Below are 23,399 nucleotides of genomic sequence, written 5' to 3' on the forward strand. Positions count from 1 at the left end.
CCACCCCCCGCAGCTGCCAGAGATCTGTGAGAACATTCTCATTGGCCAGCGGAGTTCGGCAGGAGCCAATCCCGGCGCGGGCCGGAGAAATCCCGTCGGCCGACCCGGGAGCCCGAGCTTGCGGGGCGGGGCCGCGTGCGCTGGTTCCGGACTAGGGGCTGGGGGACGCGGCCGGCTCGGACGGTGAGTGGGCGTCAGTGGGGCGTCGGAGAAGCTCGGCCGGCCCTGGGCGACCGAGCGCGGCCCGGGGCGGAACCAGGTTAGGCCCGTCCGCCTTCCGCGCGCGCCGCTCTGCTTCGCGTGTCCGGGCGACCCGGAGCGGTGGAGGAGGCCGCCGCCGGGCGCTCGGCCCTGTCCCTTTATTTATTTAGTCAGAGTGACCCGGTTTAGCCGCCCATTTGGCCGTAGAAAAAAGTATGTAACTATGACGTGTAGTAAATGGGAGAACGCCCCGAAGTCCCAGTGGTGCCCAGGTTTTGGCACCGTAGCCCCTGGGCTTCTGGGGAGAGGGTGACGCCTGTCCGCGCCTGCCGGAGCCTCCCTCCGGAACTGCAGCTCCAGTCGTACCTCAGCGTGTCTCCCGCACTTCAATTTAAAAAAAAAAAAAATCACTGCTTCCAAAAGTAGGGCTTTTAAAAAATGGTTCCAAAATCACAGTGTATGTCTTGATAGATTGTTTTGGAAGTTTTAGGTTTACAGAGTTCCCAAATACTGCAACCTTTCCCCTCCGAGGAGCCAATTTTAGTACATTATAATTGCCGGGTGTGGTGGCACGCACCTATAATCCCAGCACTCGACAGGCTGAGGCTGGAGGATGGCCCTGAGTTTGCAGCCTGCCAGAAGTACGTACTGAGACCCCGCCTCCAAGAAAAAAAATCACTGACCAAACCCCAGTGTATTCAGATCTTCTAACCTGAGCGGTTTCTGTTCCATATTCCTTTAGTTGTCTTCTCTCATGCTTCTCTTGGCTGCGGCATTTTCTCAGACTCTTGATGGCCGTGACAGTTTGGAGGAAGACTAGAAAGTTAGCTTTCGTTTGCTGTAACAAGTGCTTGAGATAATCTACTTATAAAGAGAAGTGGTTTATTTTGGCAGGCAGTTTGGGAAGTCAGGCCTGTGGCAAGGCAGTATGTCACAGTAGATGCACGTGGCAAAGCAAAGTCTCTCACCTCCCTACTGAGGAGTAAGGCAGAGGAGGAGAGCAGAGCCGCAGCCTCTTCTGGGGGCCTGTCCTCAGCTACTGGAAGACTTTCTGTGGCCGGCCAGTAGTGGTGAACCCATGGCACGTGTTTCAAAGTGGACACACAGAGCCCTCTGTGTGCAAGTAAGCCACGTTGCCCCAGCAGCTGAGCATCAGATAAGTATTTTTTTTCCCCTAAACTAATGCCTCAGTATTCAGGTTTAATAGCATTGTTGGACTTGGTGATAATAAGTGGTTTGGGTTGCAGTCTGGGCACTCAGTCTCTAAAAGGCTTCTTAACCTGCCCTAAGCCCTGCATCTTCAAATTTCCTGTTCCAGTAGCTGTGAGCTGGGGAGCAGGCTTTTAATGTATGGGCCTTTGGGAAATGCTTACCATCCAGATACAGTGTGTAGATCGCTGTGGTAGGAGGGTACCTCCCCACTGGGATTTGTTTTTTTTCCTCAGACAGAGCATATGTGTTACTGGGAAGCAAATCACAGAAGTGGATCGCATATTCATCACGTCACAGCAAAGGCCTTCTGTTGCCAACAGGATTCATTACGTGCTGTTGTTGCTTTTGATTAACTGTCTGAGAGTGTTCCGCAGGTCCCTCTACTGTAGTTATGTACTTTGTTCCTCCTTTGTGTGCTGTATTTTTGGGAAGAACACATGTGCACCCTGCATCTGAAGAGCGGGGACATATGCTCCCCTTCCCTGGGGACATATCACAGCGCACCCTGACTGGCCTTGAGCTTCCCATCCTCCTGCCTCAGCTTCACTAGTGCCCGGATTATGGATGTACACCACCACTCCTGGCTAAACAGTGCTTTTTGAATTTGAAAACATACTTAAGACATACAAACTGTAATGCCAGCACTCATGAGGCTGAGGCATGAGGATCACTTCACATTCGAGTCCAACCTGGGCTACACAGTGAGTTCAAGAGCACTGTGAAGCCTAGCGAGACAGTGTCTTGACACTGCCCCTGCCCCTGCCAAATAGAATCACAAGAAACACTTTTGTGTGACCTCTCTTAAACTTCCAACAGCTTGGTGAACAGGGCAAAGCATTTCTCCTTGTTACTTAATAAAGAGATGAGACTGAGGCTGTGGAGGATTTCTCAGATGTCACTTCCCAAGAGAGTAACAGGCTGAACTCTAGACTGTGCCTGCCCACAACAAAAGACTGTAGATCTCAGAGTCTCTGAGGTAAGGCTTCTTGGGGTAACTTTCATCTCATACCCCCAGGATCAGAATAGAAAATACATTGGAGAGCCGGGCGTGGTGGCTCATGCCTGTAATCCCAGCATTCGGGAAGCTGAGGCAGGAGGATTGTTGCAGACCAGCCTGGGCTACAATGTAAGCTCAAGGCCAGCCTGCTGCATAGCGAGACCCTGTCTCAAAAAGACAAAAAAAGAAAAGAAAAGAAAGAAAATACATTGGAGGTGGGAAGATGTGGATTTTGTTAAACAAAGGCTTAATTTTGGCTGGCATCCAGGCTTAGAACTTGCCACCTTGCTGGAAGTGAAATGTTCCCCTCCCCCCGTGTGTAAATGTGTGTACATGCACATGTGTGTAAGAAGGCCAAGAGAGACCTGGTTGATGTTTGTGACAGTAGCGTATAAGGAAAACCTTCTGAGCCTGTTGCTGAGACGAATTTGTAAAGTGAGAAAGGGAAATGTAGGGGTGGGTGATGTTGATTTCATAAACATTTACAGAACCCCTACTTTGGGCCAGATATTGGAGATAAAATGATCAGGCAGGCATGACCCAGGCTCACATTCTTGGGTGAAAAGATGAGTAAAAATATTGAGAGGTAAAAATGCCAACTACAAGGTCATGTGTTGGTGCTGTCACAGAACTGCAGTGTGTGCAGAGCTGCTGCTGCTGACCCGGGAGGCCCAGGCCGGGCCTCAGGGCATCTTTTATGCAAAGCTTCAGAGCTGAGTGAGCCTGGTGGAGTGGTGGTGAAGAGAGGCTGCCTTCCTTGTAATACAGCGGCTGGAGTATTAGGCAAGATGTGGCAGGATTTGGGGCTTTATGGGTAAGTTCAAGCCAGATCATAGAGGGCCTTGCATTACCCCACTGTGCAGTTTGGCCTCACTTAGGAGTGTTGATTTGTTTGTTTGAGACAGGGTCTCACTATGAAGTTCAGGCTGGCTTTGAGCTCACTTTGTAGCACAGGCTGGTTTTGAACTTGCAATGATCCGCCTGCCTCAACCTCTTGAGTGCTGGAATTACAGGTGTGTGCCACCATGCCCAGCTGTCTAGGAGTTCAAATGCAGAATAATGGGATGATAACTCTGTGTTAGAAAGATGATCCCGGCAGCACTCTCACCAAATCCTACATGTCATCAGTTATTTTATGTGTGTGTGTGTGTGTGTGTGTGTGTGTGTATATATATATATATATATATATATATTGCCAGTTAAATTGTGATGTGCTGCCGGCCTCATTTCAGAGGTGCGAAGATGTCATGCATGGGTATCTCAAATTTGATGAAAAATAGTAACTCTAGCTGCTGGCTTAGCATGAGTGGGAATGGTTAGACCATCTCCAGCTCCTTAACCCATAAATGTTGAGCCAGCTCCAAATATGATCTAAAAAGTGCTAAATTTGTTAAACTGGTCTTTTCCTGATGGCCAGAAGTCCAGTTTGCTAAAATCAGAATGAAAATACCAGTGCTTTTCTGACCCAAAGATTTCAGCTATGTTTATTTTGCTTTGGTTGCTTTTAATAACAGAAGTGACTTTGTGTTATATGTGAAATGTGCTGGTGTACCTGCCAAACCTTTAAGGGTGTCCTGAGGTGGCCTTGTGGTCTCCTCACCTCCACTGGAGCCCACAAAGTTCTAGCTTTGAGCTGCAGAGCAAGTGGCTGAGGCTAGATGGAAATCCGGATGTTTTAGCCTTATCCTGGGACTCTTCACTGTGAGCTTGGGTTAGAAGGCAAGTGAGGGCGAAAGGAGTTCTCCGAATTCCTAGGACCTGTGGGGGAAGGCTGGCAGCCCAGGGCAGGCTCGGGGTCTGTTCTGCTCCACAGACTGTTCAGCCTTGAGAACCTGACAGAACTGCCCGTCGGTGTTTGCCACAGGGCCTTGGTGCAGATCTGCTGGCTGATGCTTTTGTACACACTGTCTATACACAGTATTTTCCCCCAGAAATCTTCTGCTGTATCAGCCAGGATGCTGAGGGTATGGCTAGCTTCAAAGTGCAGACTGATTCAGGGTTTGAAAAGACGCTGGTAGAATCTGGTTTCTTTCTTTGCATCTCTGGGTTGTTCATTCTCAAAGAAATCGACCGTCTGCTTAGCAGGATTATGCTGTAGCTGTCTTGCCCCGCACAAGTTCCAGGGTAAGGGCTCCCCTCGGCAGGTCTTCTTGTGACTGGCTGCAGTGGTGGCCGGGTCTCACCTGAAGCAGGATAGGGTAGGGTAGGCATGTGTGTTATGGGTTTCTTGAGATTCACTTGGAGCCTGAGGAAGAACTCCACCCTGAGCTGTGCTGTCCAGAAAGGAACCCAAAGCAGGAAGAGTGGAACTGAGGACGCCTCCCCTCCCCCAAGGTAAATATTTACCACACTTAGGCCTGAGCACAATACCCTCACTGCTGTGGGATTCTTTGGCTTGTTGCTGGACCTGTCTCATGCTGTTTCTTTTTCTTTTTATATACACAGACACACAAGATTTTATTTCCTGTCCAGAAAATCGCAGAAATTTTAAAGCAGTAGCAGGTGTTGGTGAGGCCTGGGCAGCACAAGTGGTGTCGATCTACAGTGGGTGCCTTAGCTTGGGCTGTTGTAGTTGAGATATTCATGCTCCCGTGTGCTCAGACAAGTGTGCAGCTTTTGCAACCACCCTCCCTGAAAATAACGCAAATGGTCATTAAAGAAGACAGCATTAAAGAACTGGTAAAATCATAGCGCACCAGTGAAAATGAATAAAATCAGCTCACAAATGCCATGCAGGACAATGGATGTAGAAAAGACAGGAGATTGTGTAGCTCGGGGTGGGAGTGGCAGGGGCCAGCTTGCTGAGAGACAAACCACAGTCAGGTTGAGAGGTCGGAGAACATGGAGAAGGTCCCAGCCAAGAAGTCCGGATTGTGCAAGGGGTCTTTTCCCTACCTCGGTCAGCACCTGCGAACCTGCTGGGGAGCACCTGTACTGAATGTAAAATGCTGAGGTCCCTAGAAGGCCTCCAGCTCTAGGCAGGAGCTGAGCAGGAGGCTGTGGTGCCTTTCGAGAACATGAGTCTGGACTCGGGGAGGAATGGGTGGGCCTGCCAGCAAAGGTTTGTTGCTGTTTTAAAATCACCTGCTGAGGAAAGATGTCTTTAATTGGAGTTCCTTTGTTGTTGGGTGGGGGTTTTTATTTTGTTTTGATATCAGGAATCGAACTCAGAACCTTGCACTTGTCAGGCAGACACTTGTGTCACTTGTCCTGGTCTGTTAGATGGTTTTGAGTAGGGATGTTAGAGACTTCAGATTTTTTTATAACAATCACATAAACCTCATTAACAGGGTGTTAATCCCTCCTCCTTCCGGGATCATATTCACCTGGGGCTAAAAGCCAGGAACATGAACTAACGGCTACATCGCTAGGCCTGAACTGAAGCAAAGGGAAGGGAGTGGAGGAGCCAGCTCCACGGTGGAGCTCCTGCCTGTGATGTGTGGTGCTGGGTCAGTGACACTTTCGGTGATGCCAGCACCCATTGCAGCACCGCACAGGTCTGTTCTGAGCGTGGCTGCACCGAAAACCAAAACAAAACTCTACAAAAAAACAAAGGAAGGCGTGACTGTCACCCACACAGTTTATTCCACTGCAGCCATTTCTCAGGCTGGGCCTTTGCTTCTCTCCTGCTTCTGTGCTTTCCCGGGACCAAATCTCACAGGACCTTGACCTGACACGGATGCTGCCCCGGTACGCCGGGTCTTGGTGGAGCACACAGCGCTCCTCACTCCTGTGGTTCTGGGTTCTTTGTGCCTTGCTGAGTGAAGTGGTTCAGTCCGCACACACAGGCCATGTGGAACTCAGGGTGGAGTTTACTGTAAAGTAGACACAGAGACTTACGCCTTTACCTGGGGACACAGCAGTGCCACAGAGGCATCCGCTCAGGTGGGAGTTTGAACACCTTTTTAGGCACACAAAAGTTACTCCTAGGGTCCAGGGAACTGAAATGATGATGTTATCAACATTTTACTTAGACGTTACTCTGGAAGTGCAAAATGTCTTCCTGTGCTTGTAGACAGTCTATGTTTCCTCAAAGGCGTTAATCATGTAAGACATTTACAAAAGGTCAGTTCTTCACAGCTCAAGGCCAGGTGTGTGTGTGTGTGTGTGTGTGTGTGTGTGTGTGTGTACAGACCTTCTCCTCCTGGCACCCTTGCTATGTGTCCGGGTTGGGAGCTTGATGACCAGGTATCAGAAGAAATGTGTGCAGCGTGTAACCATAAAACGTCTGTGCTCTGTGGAGCGTGACCTAATGTGTGAGACCTAACGAATGATCATGGATGTGTTCTACATTGCCGGCTGCCTTTCCTGACCCACGGTGTGTGCTGTTTGGACCTTTGCCCCTCAGGCTCCCTGATGTCTGACTTCGTGCCTTACATTGTGCCACCCCCGTTCCCGCTGTCACAGGCAGTGTAAGGAGAGGGAGCGTGGGCTGGAGGCTCCCCCAGTGACACTCGGTGCATGCCTTTCTGCCCGCTGCGCTGTGCTGTGCCGCTGCTCCAGCCAGTGCTCCAGCCAGTGCCCTGGACCAACACAGGTGCAGAGTCAGCGTTGGTGCAGGGCAGGCTGCATTCACGCTGTGGGCACTTGCTCTGAAAAACCTCTTGCTAGGGGAGGGGTCGGTGTCCTGGAGAGGGGATGGCCTTGTCCAAGGGCTCCGGCAGGGAAGAGTGCAGTACCTCAGGGTATGGAGAGGGGTTTGATTTGGCTTGCGTTGAGGTCAGGTTGGAGATGTGGAGTGGCAGAAGCCGGGAGCCCCCGGCTGGACCTGGATCATCTTGGACAGGGATTTTGACTTCACCTTGGGGCACCAGAAAGCCATCGAGAGGTTTTAGCTAGGTAAAGGCACACACAGGCACCTTAATTGTGGTGGGCTGTGTTTGAGAGACAAGGCCAGGGTAGTTGGAGCATGCGGTACAAAGGAGAGGAGGATTCAGGGTCCCCACTGCCGGATCTGACCACGGCTTCTGAAGAACTTTTCACGTACAATGCCAGCTGCAAGCTTTGGAGGCAGGGGCTTTGCCATTTTTGCTCCCTGCTGTAACCTCAGTACCTGGCATGTGGTAGACACCCAGTAAATAGTGAGTGAAATGTGGCTCCCTCTTGCTTAAATCCTCCCAGCTTCCTGGACTGTTAGGATAACGCAGAATTCTTCACAAAGCCCATGGTCCTGTTCCTGCCTGCCTGAGTGCAGCAGTCCACTCATCCCTCGCTCAGGCCTGCGCACCCCCTCACCCCATCCCTCTGTCGATTCCCAGCTTACAGCCTCTCTGCTCCTCATTGGCCTCAATCCCTCTGCCTGTGACCTTCCCTCCCACCCCTCAGTGGCACCAAGGTGCAGGGTGATGCGGAGCACAGAAGGAGCCACTGGTTAGCAGGGGCACAGCCCCAGCTCTGCCCGTGCACCTGACAGGGCCCCAGTGCAAGCTGGCAGTGAGGGGGCTCAGGTGGGGATTCCCAGCGCTGCCTCCATGTTGGAATCCCTGGGGAGGCTTTGGGGTCTGTTAAATACCGAAGCCTGGGCCTCCCCTGAAAGTTCTGACGTGGTTGGTCTGGGCAATTCTTCCCTGTCATTAGGCTTCAGACTGCCTGCCACATGTGGAAGGACTCTTCCCTGAGTTTGCAGGTGGGGAGCACCACGTGACTCTGAGATGTTTCAGGGAAGGGGACTGGGTGTGTGACACTACAGTAGACATCGCTAAAGCAGAAACAGAGAACTCCCAGTTTTCTTGCAGGGCAAGGCAGCTTGGCAGGGCAGCCACAGGGAAGGCACTGTAAAACCTTATCTTACCTGCTCCCAGCAAGTACAGGCTTCCGAACCTGCGGGAATTTCCACTGCTCAGAGCTGGCCCTAGCCATCCCTGAGTGTGCGCAGCCTGCATGGCCTTTAGAGCAGCAGTAGTGCTTGGTTCATGCGAGACAGGAACACTCTGGTGACCGCAGAAAGGTGTTGTCCGCCCAGTCTTGGGGTCTCCTCAGGCTGTGGCAGGAAGAGGCAGTCATTCCTCTTACACTTGCTTTCTGTCCTCTCCAGGTTTAGAGTTAGAGTCACTTTTGCTTCTGGGAGAGTTTATGTATTCAGATTAGGAAATGGACCTTACTAATGTGGGACCCAAGAACCCTTAAACAGGGTTCCCAATGACATGAACCTCAACTCTGCATTGAGTTTGCAGGAAAAAGGGGCTCTGGAGCCCAGGGCATGCTGAGAAGCATCTGGAGTAACCCTGCGAGCCTTGAACTGGGAGCTGGGAAGCCTGGCTGCCAATCCAGGCCCTTCCACTTGCCTCACAGTTGACACCTGGGAGTCAATAACTGGGACTCCTGGTCTCTTGGGCCACCTCTGATGACATGCAGGAGCCTGAGGAGAGGGGGCAGGAAACAAAGTGCTAGGTAGTGGGGGTATGGGCCAAGCCCAGACCATGGAGAAGCATGCCTGTAATCCCAGCTCCAAGGAGGCTGAGGCAGGAGGATTGGTGCCAAGTTTGAGGTCAGCCCAGGTTACATAGTTCAAGGCCAGCCTGAACTACATGGTGAGACCCTGTCTGAAAAATCCAAACAGAAGAATATGGAGGGAGAATAGCCCCTCCGGGTCAGAAGTCAGCCGGAGAGGCAGAAGGCCAGGGCTCAGACCCTTTGCCATCAGGACTGGGCCTGGGCAGGTGGAGGTGAGGCATGCAGTGTGACCCACAAGGTGAGATGTCACAGCAGCTCTGTGATTTTCACAGCGGGGAGTTGTGCCTGCCTGTGCACTGCCACCTCCTGCGGATCTGCTGCCAGGTGTTGATTAGGCCCCTAGGCCCCGGAGCGTGGGAGATGCTCGACTTGAGGGCAGAAGCAATTGCAGGGAAGTGGAACTCAGGGAAAGGTGGGGAGTAGCCTGGTTCTGCCTGTGAGGACATAGCAGGCCTCACCCTCAGGGGCCCTCATCCTTGGGGCGTCTTCCTGCTTCTGCGGGGTCACCGCCAGCTAGCTCTCGGCTTCCTGAAGAGGCAGGAGAATCACATGCCCAAACTGGGGCCATGTGACTTGAGGTACAGGGTGGTTCCTGGTGCACGGTGCCCCTTTGGGGTTGAGAACTCTCCCTAGAGTAAAGGGACTGGGGGCTTTGCTGGGAATTTTCTGACACTGATGTTGTATCTGTGGCTTCTGTGTGCCCAGCCAGGAGTGAAGGGATAGTGGTGAAGAATCTCAGAACGCGGAAGGCAGAAGTGACGGGAAAGGGCAGGCTCATTGGGAGTGAGGAGTGGCGGGTCCATCTGGAGAGGGTGGATTTGCTGAATCTCACAGGAGAGGGATAGGGAGAGCGAGAAGCTCTCCTGTTTGCCCTTGTCTTGCACTCAGCCCTGCTCCTCCCGTTTGCTTTCTTGCAAGGAAAAGTGCTGGTCCTTAAGATCACTTAGTGTGACCCCCAAGGCCAGGTGAGTCCGGCTAGTGTCAGCAGAACACTCGCCCGTTTGCCCTTGTCAGCAGCGCTCAGCTTGCCGTGGGAGCCGTCATCCCAGTGTGCTGACCAGGGTGCCAGTGTGGATCGTTCTGCCTATGCTCGGCCAGAAAGAGTGGGCCAGGCCCGAGTCCCAGCCACGTGCTGCTGGGCAAGTTGCTTAGCCCTGCCAAGTACCATGGGCACGAAACAACAGGAGGAATACGGGGCTGATGCCTGTCCAAGTGGCTGGTCAGCGGGCTGCTGGGTGTCAGAGCCGGAGGGAGACCCTGGGCTGTCAGTGCCTGCATGTCCCTGCTGGGTCTTGTCTGCGTGTACTCAGCAGTGCCACCGTGAGGCTGGAAAGCGACCAAGCGGAGTCTGTCTGACCTGATGATGGACTGGATGGGCCATGGCAGAAGGCACTGCTGGTTCGTGGCCTCCTCAGAGCAGACTCTCAGGTGCTTCTATTTTTATTTTTTAATCAGTATCGGGGATCGAACTCACGACCGCTTGTTTGCAAGGCAGGTGCTTATGCCACTGAGCTAAATCCCCAGCCCCAAGAAAATACTTCTTAATATGATCTAATGCCCATCCTGTTTTAAAATTTTTCATAGTAGGCCCCAAACAATTTTTACAGCTTTTTTAAAAGCTAGGGTTTAGCCAGAGTTTATCTTTTGTATTTGGTTATTTTTCTTTTATGACATTGATTTGTTTAAAAGACCAGACAAGTTTTTGTGTGGAATTTCCACACTCTGGACTTCCCTATTGTTCTCCTTGTACGGTTTGACTCTTCTGTCATCAGTTTCTCTGTGGTAACAACTTCCGTGCTCCTTTAGAATATGATAACTCTCAGACTTTGTATTTCTGTAAGCTGAGTTAAATCGAAATGTTTGATTAGATTCCTTCAAGTCGAACATTTTTGCAGGTAAGGTGCGGTTCATGGGGTGCCTCTTCGGGAGCAGGTGCCAATTTGCCATCTGTGGGTGACGCAGTGGTGGCATGGTCCCGCAGGTAGAGTGACCAGCACATTGGGAAGGGATGGGTGGTGCTGTTCCTTTGGCCCCATAGGGCCCATCCTGTATCCCCCACCCTCTTACTTCATGGGGCATCCTTAGGTTACACTGTCAGCGGCAAAGTGCTGGCTTTTTCTCCTTCTGTTTTGTTTTCAAGCCCAGGCCTAGGCTAAGGTCAGATCACAGCGGCATCTCTTACCATATCTTATGTGGAAGGGAACTCCAGCTGAGCTCTTCATAGCTCTGCATTCGTCCAGTAAGTTGCAAAATGAATTCCCACCCTCAAAGAAAACAGTTTTTGTTCTCCAGCAGTAAAACAACCCAGCTTTAAACTGCAAGGCCATATAGCGTAGTGTAAAAAGCATCATCCGGTACCCCTCCTTCGCTTTTCAAACCCCTTGCCTTGTCCTTTGCAGCTGAAGGGGTGCAGGGCAGCTGTGTAACCGCAGAAGTAAAACCGTGCTGTGGCCCCAGCCACCTCTGTCATTTCCACCAGCCTTGCAGCACTCCAGGGACTTGATGTTGATCTCAGCTCACCCTCCATTTGAGCTCTGTAAATGCATGTTTTTCCTATACGCATTTACATTCTTGAAATCACATGTATGTGCCGGAATGAAGGGCTATGAAGACCTGAGCTGCTACGTGGACTTTATTACCAGTCCAGTGGTGCAATAATCCCTTACATACATGTAATATTTTCACTTGATAAAGCAGTTTTGTTTTGTTTTGTTTTGTTTTGTTTTGAGACAGGATGTCACTGTGTATTCCAGGCTGGCTTGAACTCGCTCTGTAGCCCAGGATAAACTTGAATTCATAGTGATCCTCCTGCCTCAGCCTCCCCAGTGCTGGGGTTACAAGTGTGAGCCACCACACCCAGCTCAGATAAAACACTTTTAATGTCCTATTGAATTTGAGTGGCAGGGAATAGACGTTTAGTTCCTCTTCAGGTCCTGTACCCTGGGCATTTCATCTCTGTCCCATGAGTGCTGCTGCTGTCGCGCAGGCCACTGCCTTGAGGCAGGAGGGACTCACTGTGCGCACCAGAAGTGGCAGTGATTTGCCCATGTTCCCCGCTGTTGCGTCTTGGCCTCACAGCTGCCCGAGTGCCCTGCTGGCGGTGTCCCAGCGACTGCTGTCTTTACCTCTGTGGAGCCACAGCAGAACCCGGCCCTGCCTGTCCCAGCCAGGCTGGTGTTTACTGTGACACTGGCACTGCTCACTCTCTGCCACTGTCAGTTTCACCTATTTTTGTGATTTAAGTACTCACTGGATTTGGGAACAAAGAGTCTGCGTTTTTCTTAGACTTCCTTCTGTGTAGCACGCTTATGCTTAGTTTCCAGCATAATTCCTTCACGTATCCCATCTAGAAACCTTGAAGGTAAATGTCGTTCTCCCCCTTTTATGCATGGGTAAGCGGAGGCTCAGAATACTGAGTTGACTGCAGTTGTCGCAGCTTTTAGGTCAGCTGTGCTGATCCTTGTAACCTCAGACCAGAAGTGGCCCAGGCTGTAAAAGGTAACAGGAGCAGAGCCCTTTGTGGGACTGATTCAGCGTGTTGGCTGCAGCACAGCACCCGTGGGTGCCTGAGGCTTTCCCTCAGAGCTCAGCAGTCACGGTCCTCCCTTGGTAGGCCAGCGCGATGGTGGAGTTGCAGGTGAAAAGGAATCCAGCATGGCCAGGCTGTGTCCTGCTGACAGCTGCGGGTGGGTACCGGTCCAGCTTCCTGGGAAGGTGAGCTGAGCCCAACCACAGGGCAGCCCAGGGAGCCTCCCAGGAGATAGCACTCAGCCCCCGGTGCCTCCTGGTGCCTCCTGAGCTTCAGGAGGGAGCCTCGGTGCTGTTAGGCCTGTGCTGGTGAACCCCTTAGAGTTTTCCATGATAACAAATAGCCAGCTGTGACAGCAGAGATTGACCACTTCTGTCTTAGTCCTTCACAGCCGAGACCTAGAGGCACAAACCGAGACTACAGGGTGGGTCTGCAGCTTGTGCGCGGCATGGCTGAGAGGGAGCTCCATGCAGGGTGCTATGGATTCATGCACCCATTACCCCTGTCCTGCAGCAGACAATGGGTGACCCTTCAGTTACAGTCTCCATCAGAGCAATGTGTGGCAGACAGGCAGGGAGCCTTGAGGTGGGCCTGCTTTCTTAGCAGCAGGGTGCAGGCTGGAGGCAGTAGCCTTGCTCTTCCCCACTGGGCCAGGTTGGGAGGGTGCTCTCTGCCTGCTCCTGCGTGGCTCTCGATCTGACTGGGTGCTGGAGCTGGCACTCAGCTTTGCCTGCCCTGCCCTTGACTGTGTGTCTGCTCTCCAAGGAGGAGAAGCCCCACCGGTTAACAGAGACTCCACTGACCCAGGGTACAATGGCCACATCAGCCCCGCTGCGAAGTCTGGAGGAGGAGGTGACCTGCTCCATCTGCCTTGACTACCTGCGGGACCCCGTGACCATTGACTGTGGCCACGTGTTCTGCCGCTGCTGTACCGCCGATGTGCGCCCCATTTCGGGGGGCCGCCCAGTCTGCCCGCTCTGCAAGAAGCCCTTCAAGAAGGAGAACATCCGGCCCGTGTGGCAGCTGGCCAGCCTGGTGGAGAACATCGAGAGGCTGAAGGTGAACAAGGCCCGGCAGCTGGGAGACATGGCCCAGGAGCCGCGGGACCCCAGGCTGTGTGAGCGGCACCAGGAGAAGCTGCACTACTACTGCGAGGATGACAGCAAGCTGCTGTGCGTGATGTGCCGGGAGTCGCGGGAGCACCGGTCACATGCAGCTGTGCTGGTGGAGAAGGCCGCCCAGCCCCACAGGGTAAGCTGGCGAGGGCTGCCTGCGTCCACCTGGGGCAGCCGGTCCTGTGATCTCCCCTGGGGGAGGCCTGGCTCAGCCCCCAAAGGGCTTTTCCTGGCCAAGGACCTGGCCTTCGTCCTCCTGCCCCCCTGGTCCAGGGCATGCATCTGTCCACCACTTGTTTTTCCCCAGGAAAAGATCCTGAACCACCTGAGTGTCCTAAGGAGGGACAGAGACAAAATCCAGGGCTTTCAGGTGAAGGGACAGACTGACATCCTGGCTGCACTGGTAAGTGCCCCTGAGGAAGCTGAGCATTCCACCCGTGCGGGCAGGGGTGCTGTGGAGTCAGGGGCCACTGGCTTGGGAGGTGTTGGCTTGGCAGCCAGTACTCTGGGCTTTAGGCCCAGCTGTGCCTGTGTGAACCAGCCGTGTGCTTCGGGCTTTGGGCCTGTTTCCCAGCAGCTGGGCATGAGTCCCACGGTCGGCCAGGTCCCTTCCTTCCTCTGGAACTCACCTCAGCATCAGGGCCCAAGTCTGACTGCTGTGGCTTTCCCGCCTGGAGCTGAGGAAGGCCTGGCTCCACGCTCCCATTCAGGGTGGGAGAGAGTGCTTTCCTGAGCGCGGAGGGAGGGCCGAGGATTTGGTAGGAGGGAGCCGGCTATGGGGAGAGAGTAGTGCCAGAAACAGCCCGAGCTCCAGGAGCAGCATGGGCCTGTGGTGCAGCTGCTTGGACTTGGGGAGGTGGAGGCGGGAAAGGACCTGTCCCTGTGCACACACGTTCCAGGTTCAGGAAGAAGACAGGCTACAGTCCTGAGTGGCAGAAACAGACGGTGCGCATGGATACTTTACACATACACTCAAGGTCGGAACAGCAGGCTCGGTCCGCACTGGGATGACATTAATCAAGAAAGCTTCCTGACAGGAACGGACACCACTCTTGACCTTAGCCAAAGGCTGAGAAGTAATAGGCAGAGCTTCCTGGGAAAGGCAGCACCGGAGGCTCTATCCAGCAGGGAAGGGTGTGTTGGCTCGTGAGGGGCTCCTAGCACTCCTCCCAGGGACTGCTCTCTAGGTTACCTCAGGCATACAGCGCTGAGCAGCCAGGCCTTTGGTTCTGGTATCAGGAGGGCAGGAACTGGGCTGACTCACCACTCGCAGCCTCTTGGAGAAGAAGATGACATGGATCGCCTGATGGTGTCTCCTACCTCACAGGCTGTAGAACTTACGAGAAAGGGCCAGGCAGTGTGTCCCCTACTCTGAGTCCAGAAAGCACTACCCATCTCTTCCTGGCCCTTGCAGGCAAAGCTGCAGGAGCAGAGGCAGTGCATCGTGGCAGAATTCATGCAGGGCCACCAGTTCCTGAAGAAGCGGGAGCAGCATCTGCTGGACCAGCTGGCCATCCTGGAGCAGCTACTCATGGAGGGCAGGGAGAAGTTCAAGACTCGGGCCGCCGGGGAGCTAGCCCGGCTGGCTCTGGCCATCTCTGAGCTGGAGGGCAAGGCCCAGCAGCCAGCCGTGGAGCTCATACAGGTGAGAGGCCTTGCTCAGGAGGTGAGGGCTAGTTGGCCCACTCAGCTGCCCTGGGTCCTGTGAGCTTGGCCATCTGAAGTGTGTGCTGATCCTCCTCCCCTCACCAAGGTTACGTGACCATGAAGGGAGATGAGTGACTGTTGCTTCAGACATTAAGTTGTCGACCTTAAGTGCCCAGAAATTGCAGAGTGCTGTGGAGATGGGTGGGAGCCGCTGTCCTCTGTCCTCATCGCTCCCCAAGCACCCTCCTGGGAACAGCTCACTGCTGGTGGGCAGAGACCTGCTTGCGGAAGTGTCCTGCAGTTCTGGGGATGGAGACAGGTGTCATGGCTGGGGTGGGCAGCGTGAACTGTGCAGACTCAGTGTCTGTAGATGAGGGAGACAGAAATGGTGGGGTTTTCTCTGGGACCATGGATTTAATCCCCAGAGTATGGGGTAGAGAGAGGTGGGCACCTGGAGTGCTCCCCGGACGAGGCAGCTGTGATGCAAAGGGCTGGCTGTCAGGTGTGGCCTCCTCCTGTCACCACTGAACCAGGCTCAGCCGCCTGTAGAAGGCAGGGGCTCTGACTCCATCCCAACAAGCAGGAGAGGGATGGTCTCACCCATGCATGTGTTTCGGGATGGTTACACCTGTGGTCAGCAGCGAAGCCACTAGCATCTTTAGGAAAGTCAGGTCCCCGGCCAGTGGTGGGGCACAGTGAGGGCCAGGAGAGCAGAGGCAGATGGCAACTTGCCCGGCCTGTGGGGACGAGCACTGTGGACATGTGAGGTGGCTGAGGTCAGAGGGCAGGAGGGACCTGTCCCAGGTGTGGGTCAGAGTGGGTGGAGGAAGGATTTGAACCCAGGTGTCCAGCTTCCAGGCTCTTTTGTTCTCCTTTCCTCTCGTTTTGTCTTACCTGTCTCTGGCCCCGTCCTTTTCCCCGGCTGTCATTCTGTTTCCTGGGATTGCCCCTCTCTGACTCTGCCTGGGTCCCCGCCGCCTCTCCCTCGCAGCCGTTCTCCTCCCCTTCAGGGAGATGCCGCCATGGGGGCGCACAGTTGTGCATCTCTGAGGAAGAGAGGCCCCTGGCTGGGGGCGGTGGGCTGCCTGAAGGAGTGGAGGAGGTGGCAGTGCCTGCGGGAAGGGAGAGAAGAAGTCTCTGCCCAGATAAAACTGGCATGGGAAGCGCCAGGGCTGGTGGGTGTTTTGTGACTCTTTGGATTTGATTTAGTGACAAGCTGGGCAGCTAACTCCATAGTTGTTAATATTTGGCTGTCAAGGAACAGCAAGAGGAGCCCCAAAATAGAGCCCAAAAATCTGAGAGAAAAGGAGAGAGGGAGAAGCAGAAGGCTGTGTGAGCAGCACCTTTGACACGGGATGGATAGGACAGGGACCCCTCTGGGAGGGCTGGGAGCCAGAAGAAATGCTGGTGGGGGATGGCTGGGCCGTGAGGGTGGCAGGAGTATGCCCCCTCCGTGGCCTTCTCCACCTGGGGCGCCCTCCTGAGCGATCTCCATTCATAATCAGTCCCAGGCCCCCAAGACAGGTGTTGGGTGAGAAAGGGTCCAGGCCTGGGGCACTGCTGCCCCTGGAGCCTGCTGGGCGCCAGCCCTCCTGCACCTTCCTCCGTCGGGACCTGGTCTCCACCTCTCACAGCCCTTGACCCTAGGTGACGTGCTCTCCCCAGAAACTCCCGGGTCACAGCTGTGCTGGGACGGCCTAGGAAGACTTGCTGTACCTCCACAGCCAGCCTGTGGGCAGGTGCTTCATCGTGGGGGCAGGACGTAGCCAAATCTCTGCCTTGTCTCGCCTTCTGGGGAGAAAGTCCGGTAGTTGGGGCTCCTAGACCTCCGGAACAGTCCTTGCACATAGAGCTTGGCCATCCCTTTGGTTTCCCAGGCCTCCGTCTCCCCCGGAGGTCGCCTGCCCTCCGCCCACCCCTTCGCTCTTCTCTGTCCTGCACTTGTTGACTCGGTTTGGTGTTTGTTATGATGATTGTTTGGTCTCTGCATCCCTGCCGAGATGTCCACACTACCCAGCTAGGGCTTTGCATCTCTTTCTTTGTTTACTGCCCTCTTCCAAGCTTCTCCATCAGTGCCTGATACAGAGGAGGAGATTTTCAGAATGAGTAAAAGGAAGGCAAAACTACAACAGTACCGTGGCAGCCTTAGGCTCACAGGGTAGGGGGGTCTAAGCAGCGCCTCAGGAGAACCCCTTTCCCACCTTCCCCGCCACATGGCCCTCACGTGGCCAGCACATTGTCCTTCCTGTTCAAGCTGTTCCCTAGCCTTGGGCATCCTCGACCACTCCGGCTGTCCAGAACATCTGTCTCTGGACCGTTCCTGGGATGCGCACTTCCCACTGCTGCCCCACCTGGCTCAGGCGTCTTCGTCTCCCTGGCCCACAGCAGTGACCTCCCTCCCCGCTGTCACACGCCAGGTCACACGGGGTGGGGTAGCTCAGGTCCTATCCATGTCTCAGTACAGTTCGGGGCAGAGGGTCAAGGAGGTCTGCAAGGTCCCATAGAGCTGGGGTACCTCATTGGATTGTCCACCAGCATCCAGGGTGTGACCCTCAGTGTGGGCTCATGGCCAGGTCATCAGCCCACGTCTAGCATTCAGCTGGGGATAAAAAAGAACCAGAAAGCAACTTTTTCCTTCCTTCTCTCTTCTTCCCTTTCCTTCTCTTTCCTTTGTATTTCTTTCCTGTCTGACAAGACCAAGAAATCATGGTCGTTACTTTCTTTTGCACCCCATTCCAGGCAGTGTGGTCCAGGGTGGCCGAGCGCCAGGCTCTCCCTGCAGGGTTTCTGTCCTTGAGGGCGAGAGTACGGGTCCTGGAGGGCACACGACTGACTGTCCAGGCCTCACATGAGGCTGATCGCAGGGTCTGTTCCCTGAGTGTAACCCTTGCTTGGGACAGGATTCAGAGTCCTGCCCCATGCCCAGCCCTGCCTCACCTGGCTTCCTCCCTCTCCGTGCCCTTTCCCCTCCTTCTGCCAGGCTCACTGGCCGGTGCTTTCCCCTCCTCCAAGCCTTGGCTCTACTGTCTGCTTGGAGATTCTGGCCCTGTCATTTCTGTACCCGTGGCTGCTGTCGCTGTGAATTTGCTTGCTTTCTGGTGGTTCTGCCCGTTGCCCCTTGGAAGGTCAGCTCCCTGAGGCAGGGGCGCCCTGTGCTCTGCTGACGCCATCCCTGCCTCTGGAGCACGTCGCTGTGAGTGCAGCCCTGCTCGGTTCGTGTTGATGCCATGTTCTCTTCCTTCCAGGACACCAGAAACTTCGTGAACAGGTGAGCGTTTCCTCTCTGCAGTGTATGTGTCCTGGACCCCTCGGCTCTTCCTGCACCATGATCACGTGCGTGAACAAGGTCCCCGAGTCCTTGAGCTTCCTGACGGCTTCCGGGAAGCAGGCGCATGGCCTGCACTCTGTGATCCCAGGTCCTGGGCTGCTGTCCTGTCTGAGGCGGGGTTTGTGGGTAGAAACCTGACAGGGGAGACAGAAGCACTCCGGGGAGGAGGACGGCTCAGCCTTGTTGTCTTTAGGCCCACTTTTCTGCCTCCTGATGGGAGGTGATCAAGCCCTTCCTGCCTCCTCCACCACAGTCACAGAGAGTAGGAGGGAAATGAGAGGAGCCACGTGACCGGCTGGCGTCTCTGTCTTCTCCTCAGGTATCCACGGAAGAAGTTCTGGCTTGGGAAACCCATCCCTCACATGGTTAAAAGAAAGACTGGAGAATTCTCAGATAAAGTCCTCTCCCTGCAGCGAGGCCTGAGGGAGTTCCAGGGTAAGGGTCTGCAGGGCGTGGGCACTGGCTGCTGTGCTCTGCTCTCTGAGCTCCCTTCCCAGGCTCCCTGGAGTTGGGTGGTGCCTGGTCCGGACGATGTCTTCAGTAAGGATCGGCTGGAAGGTCATCACTGCCCTCTTTCCTCCCCAGGAAAACTGCTGAGAGACTTGGAATACAAGACGGGTGAGTGTGCTGGGCAGTCCTGGATCTGACTCAGAGAGCAGACTCCGCCCGGAAGCTCTCCAAGCTCCCTCTCTTCTGCACCAGGGCTGTAGCCCCCCCCCACACACACACTTCTGTAGGGGGCCAGGCTCTCCCTGCCCCCTGCTTGCTGGTCCCTTCCATAGCTGAGCTTCCCGCCTCTACCCAGGCCGTGCTCTGTGTCCTCCAGGAGACACTGCTCTGTAGACCTGCGTGTGGGCCACAGCCCTATGCAGCTTACCAGCCTGCAGAGCACGTGAGGAGACTGGTGGCTGCTCTCTGGCCCACCCTGACCCTGGCTGCTTCTCTCGTCCCTGCAGTCAGCGTCACCTTGGACCCGAAGTCCGCCAGTGGGTACCTGCAGCTGTCAGAGGACTGGACAAGCGTGACCTACAGCAGCCTGTCCCAAAGTGCCTCCCTGCACCCCCAGAAGTTCGACCATGAGCCAGCCGTGCTGGGCAGCAAGGGCTTCACCTGGGGCAAAGTGTACTGGGAGGTAGAGGTGGAGAGGGAGGGCTGGTCCGAGGAGGAGGAGGAGGAGGAGGAGGAGGAGGAAGAGGAGGAGGAGGGGGATGAGGAAGAGGAGGGGGAGGAGGAGGAAGAGGAGGAGGCCAGCTATGGGAATGGCTATGATGACTGGGAAACGGATGAGGATGAGGAGTCACTGGGGGATGAGGAGGAGGAGGAGGAAGAGGAAGCGCTGGACAGCTGCATGGTGGGGGTGGCCAGAGACTCTGTGAAGAGGAAGGGTGACCTCCTGCTGCGGCCAGAGGATGGGGTGTGGGCACTGCGCCTCTCCTCCTCCAGCATCTGGGCCAACACCAGCCCCGAGACGGAGCTCCTGTCTGTACCGCGGCCCCGGAAAGTGGGCATCGCCCTGGATTATGAGGGCGGCACTGTGACATTCACCAATGCAGAGTCACAGGAACTTATCTACACCTTCACCGCCACCTTCACGGGGCGCCTGCTCCCCTTCCTGTGGCTCCGGTGGCCGGGAACACGCCTCCTGCTGAGACCCTGAGCCCAGCCACAGGCTGCATCTCCCTGGAGACCTGGACCTTGGCAGGAGGGTGCCCTGACAGAGCGGCGGGGCAAGAAGACAGACCGAGTCCACTGCCCCTGCTCCGCACTGTGGCGGCCCTGAACCCTGCTGGTCCTCGGCACTGCTCTAGTCAGCTGCTCTCTCCCGCTGCTGGTCTCCTGTAGACCTCTTGACCTGGAAGTCCGTGAGGACCCTTCTTTCCTTTCCAGCCACTCTGAACCCCACTGTGAGCTCTGTGTGGGGTGAGGGGCTGAGGCAGCGTTTTCTGCACCAGTGTGGTACCTGTGCTGGCTGCCCTGGGAAGGACATCAATGGCACCTGAGACCACTTCGACGTCTTCAATCCCTGTGGCTTCTCCAGTTCCGAGTTCTCTGCTGCCCACCGGCCCTGGCATTTAGAGCACACCTGTCCCCACCCCAGTTTGAAGTTAAAGGTCCATAAGATGTGGAAATACACTGAACTGAGATCCACTCAGGCCCAGGGGCACTGGAGGCCGTGAGGCCCAGCAGCTTGGTTCTGTCGCTGGCGACTCCCTGGAGCCATCTTTCTCCATGGAGACCCTGGACCACGTGTGGGATGAGAGCCTTAGTCCATGAGAGATAAGTTCCCCCGCAGATGGGTCCTTGTGTTGGGGGTTTTCAGAGGGGTCCAGAACATCTGGCTCTCCACCATCTGAAAGCCAGGGCAGACACCAGGGGCACAGAGCCACCTCCACAGGGCCTTTCCTGCCTCAGGGCTCAGGCTCACTTCCTGGGAGGGGGAGGCAGTGGAGTCCACCCCCACCCTCCTTCCAGTCTGGCACTGAAGTGTGTGCAAACCCCACTAAAGCCCCCATCTTTTTTCAGGGACCCCCTAGCACCCCCAGTTTAACACACATTCCACAGTTTAGCCAAAGCGATCCCTAGTCTTCACCCTGACCTGTTCCAGGTGCTCCGCCAGCCCTCCCTCCGCACGTTCGAATCTTCCTCACCAGGCACTGTGGGTCTTGTGGCCTCCCAGCCACAGGTCTGCTGCCTGAGTCGCACCCCCATCTCATTTCTGCCTCTGGTTTGCTAAGCTCCTGGAGGGCTGATGCCAGCTCTTAACACCTGTATTCTCCATGGCACCTGGCACAGTGCTGATCACAGAGCATTTGCTCAATAAAGACTTGTTGAATGAATGATCTGGGAGTGTATTTTTCATTACAGCTCAGACATTACCCAAGTTCCGTGTGGCTTCAGAGAGTTCATGAGAGTCCAGTGGTTTTGGTGCCTAGGACTCTGGCCACATTCTGTCCTCTATGTCCTCTTTCTGGAAGCTCCAGAGGAGATCCTCCCTGAGCGGCTCAGTGCCCGGAGCAGGTGCCTTCCTAGAGGAGGATGGAGGTGGCAGCGGCTGGAGTCGCAGGCTTCTCAGATGGCACTGGCCACAGGGAGTGTCATCCACAGGCATTTCCTCCTGCCCCCTAGCACACCAGACGTGTGCTGATTTTTTAAACTTTTAATCCTTAAGGATAGAAAAGGGAGAGTTACACAAAACTACCTCTAAGACTACTAGTAGCAAGTGTATGTCCTCCCTCTTTCCCATCTGGAGGCCCAAATTTTCCCCCTTTTTAATTTTTTAATGATTATATATGGTCAACTATTTCTGTGGTGCTTATTATGAAGCACTTCTGTTTCATTCCTTAAACCCTGAACATCCTTTGTGAGCAGACTGCCACCTTTGCCTGCACTTTTCCTAACAGTGTTCAGGGCGCTGTGCTCTGATCTGCCGTCTGGAGGTGCTCTGGTCTCCGCCCTCATCACCACCTCAGCCCCACGCTGGGCTCCAGCCTTGGCCAAGAGCACGCTCCTGTGTCTGCTAGTTTGTGTAAAGGCTCCTGTGAATAACATCCTCCCCCTGTGCCTGCTTTGCTCCATCTCCTGTGACGGGGCTCTTGTGAATATGATCTTCAGGGCGCCAGGAGGACCCGAACCCTCTGCAGAGTTCGTAACTCTGGTGGCTGAGGCAGGCAGTGTCTTTGGCGGCCCTTATTTAGTATTCAAACAAGGAAGGTTAGAGTGGAAAACGCAGGAAAGCTGAGCAGGACCTTGGGAGGGGCTCAGGGACCCCTCCAAGCAACAGATGATGCTGATTAAAGAGAACTAGCCTAGAAGAACATCTCCAGGTGGCCTCAGCTGTGGCCTATGCTGCCCCCTGAGGCGTCCCTGTTCTGAGTTCAGCCATGCCCAGGCCATGCCCCGCCCTGTGTATTCAGCTTCAATGGCTCCTCCTCCTCCTCCTGCCTCCTTTCTTCCTCTTCCTCTTCTGTTTGTTTTTGATTTTTGAAACAGAGTTCACTATGTAGCCCCAGCTGGTCTCAAAGTTATGGTGCTCTTCCTGCCTCTGTCTCCTAAGTGCTGGGATCATGGCGCTGCCAGTGAGAAGTTTCTGGGGATGCTCAGCTAATGAGAAAAAGGTGGAAATAAAACAAGAGGGTGACATCACGTGTGGTGATCAGGCTTCCAGTTTTGTTTTTGCATGATCTTCAAACTTTAAAAAACAAAACTATACATAGGACTTGGGTTTCGGTATAGTGCCATTGGGTAAGGCAGGGGGCCCAGGGACCTCCACAGCCCTCTGGTGGAGGTGTAAATGGAACCATTCTGGAGGTAATGTGCTGGTGTCTTAGGAAATTCTTTGTGCAGGTGCTGCCACCTATCCTTGGGATTTATCTTAGGCCCTTTCGCAGGTTCATAAGAGAACCCTGTAGTTAATAGTGTTCATCAGTGTGGCTGGCGGAGGTGACCGAGGTATTTGTTACCATAGGACCGTGTGACAGATGCAGTGGTGGTGTGCTGCAGTGACAAACTATGAACTAGGTGTACAGACAGCAGCACGATTAGATCTTAGTAGTTTATTATATATGCGAGGATTCCTGCGCATCCAGCACACGTGAAAAGCCTTAGTAGCTCCTGTGGGGTGAGAAGAGTGGAAATAAGGGAGAAAATGCAAATAAAATGAGACCTTGTATGGATGGATGTTGGCTGTACCAAGAGCTGCATATAGCAGTCTTTCCATTTACAGGAAGCCAAGCAAAGAGCTTAGTGAGAGAGAAAATGAAAGGCTTGAGTAAAGCCAGCGAGCCTGCTCCTAGGCAGAGGATGGGCTTCACAGGCAGAGCAGCGCAAGCGGGGCAGAGACAGCACCTCTGCACAGCCCTAGCGCTGCCCGCACTGTCTCACCGGCCTGGCCTTTGCTGTCTATTCCCATCGGCCATC

At 54.5% G+C, this 23,399-nt stretch overlaps 1 protein-coding gene across 8 annotated transcripts; it reads left to right on the plus strand.

The window, feature by feature from the left end:
* Positions 1-82: 82 nt before the first annotated feature.
* Positions 83-21,319, plus strand: LOC100734574 (tripartite motif-containing protein 26-like). Of its 8 annotated transcripts, none has more exons than XM_063239432.1 (10): positions 4,760-10,844; positions 11,004-11,102; positions 13,158-13,643; positions 13,815-13,910; positions 14,922-15,152; positions 16,165-16,329; positions 18,400-18,422; positions 18,802-18,917; positions 19,068-19,100; positions 19,439-21,319. In XM_063239432.1, exons 3-10 carry the CDS (start codon positions 13,206-13,208, stop codon positions 20,137-20,139), a joined length of 1,803 nt encoding a protein of 600 aa, XP_063095502.1. In that variant the 5' UTR covers positions 4,760-10,844; positions 11,004-11,102; positions 13,158-13,205; the 3' UTR covers positions 20,140-21,319. The 8 variants fall into 8 exon arrangements, with proteins under 8 accessions (XP_063095500.1, XP_063095505.1, XP_063095501.1 ...); XM_063239434.1 differs by having other exon boundaries at positions 13,200-13,643; XM_063239433.1 differs by having other exon boundaries at positions 10,826-10,844; positions 11,009-11,102.
* The last annotated feature ends 2,080 nt before the right edge of the window (positions 21,320-23,399 follow it).

This window comes from Cavia porcellus, unplaced genomic scaffold (assembly GCF_034190915.1).
Source record: "Cavia porcellus strain 051 isolate PalLab524CR breed Dunkin Hartley unplaced genomic scaffold, mCavPor4.1 scaffold_28, whole genome shotgun sequence".
Classification (NCBI taxonomy): Eukaryota; Metazoa; Chordata; class Mammalia; order Rodentia; family Caviidae; genus Cavia; species Cavia porcellus.

Excerpts from the sequence above, each read along its gene's own strand:
- LOC100734574 (XM_063239430.1), top strand. The coding sequence starts at position 13,206 with ATGGCCACATCAGCCCCGCTGCGAAGTCTGGAGGAGGAGGTGACCTGC. Across the intron at positions 13,911-14,921 it reads CTGACATCCTGGCTGCACTG|GCAAAGCTGCAGGAGCAGAG; the intron begins GTAAGTGCCCCT and ends TGGCCCTTGCAG. Across the intron at positions 18,423-18,801 it reads ACCAGAAACTTCGTGAACAG|GTATCCACGGAAGAAGTTCT; the intron begins GTGAGCGTTTCC and ends TCTTCTCCTCAG.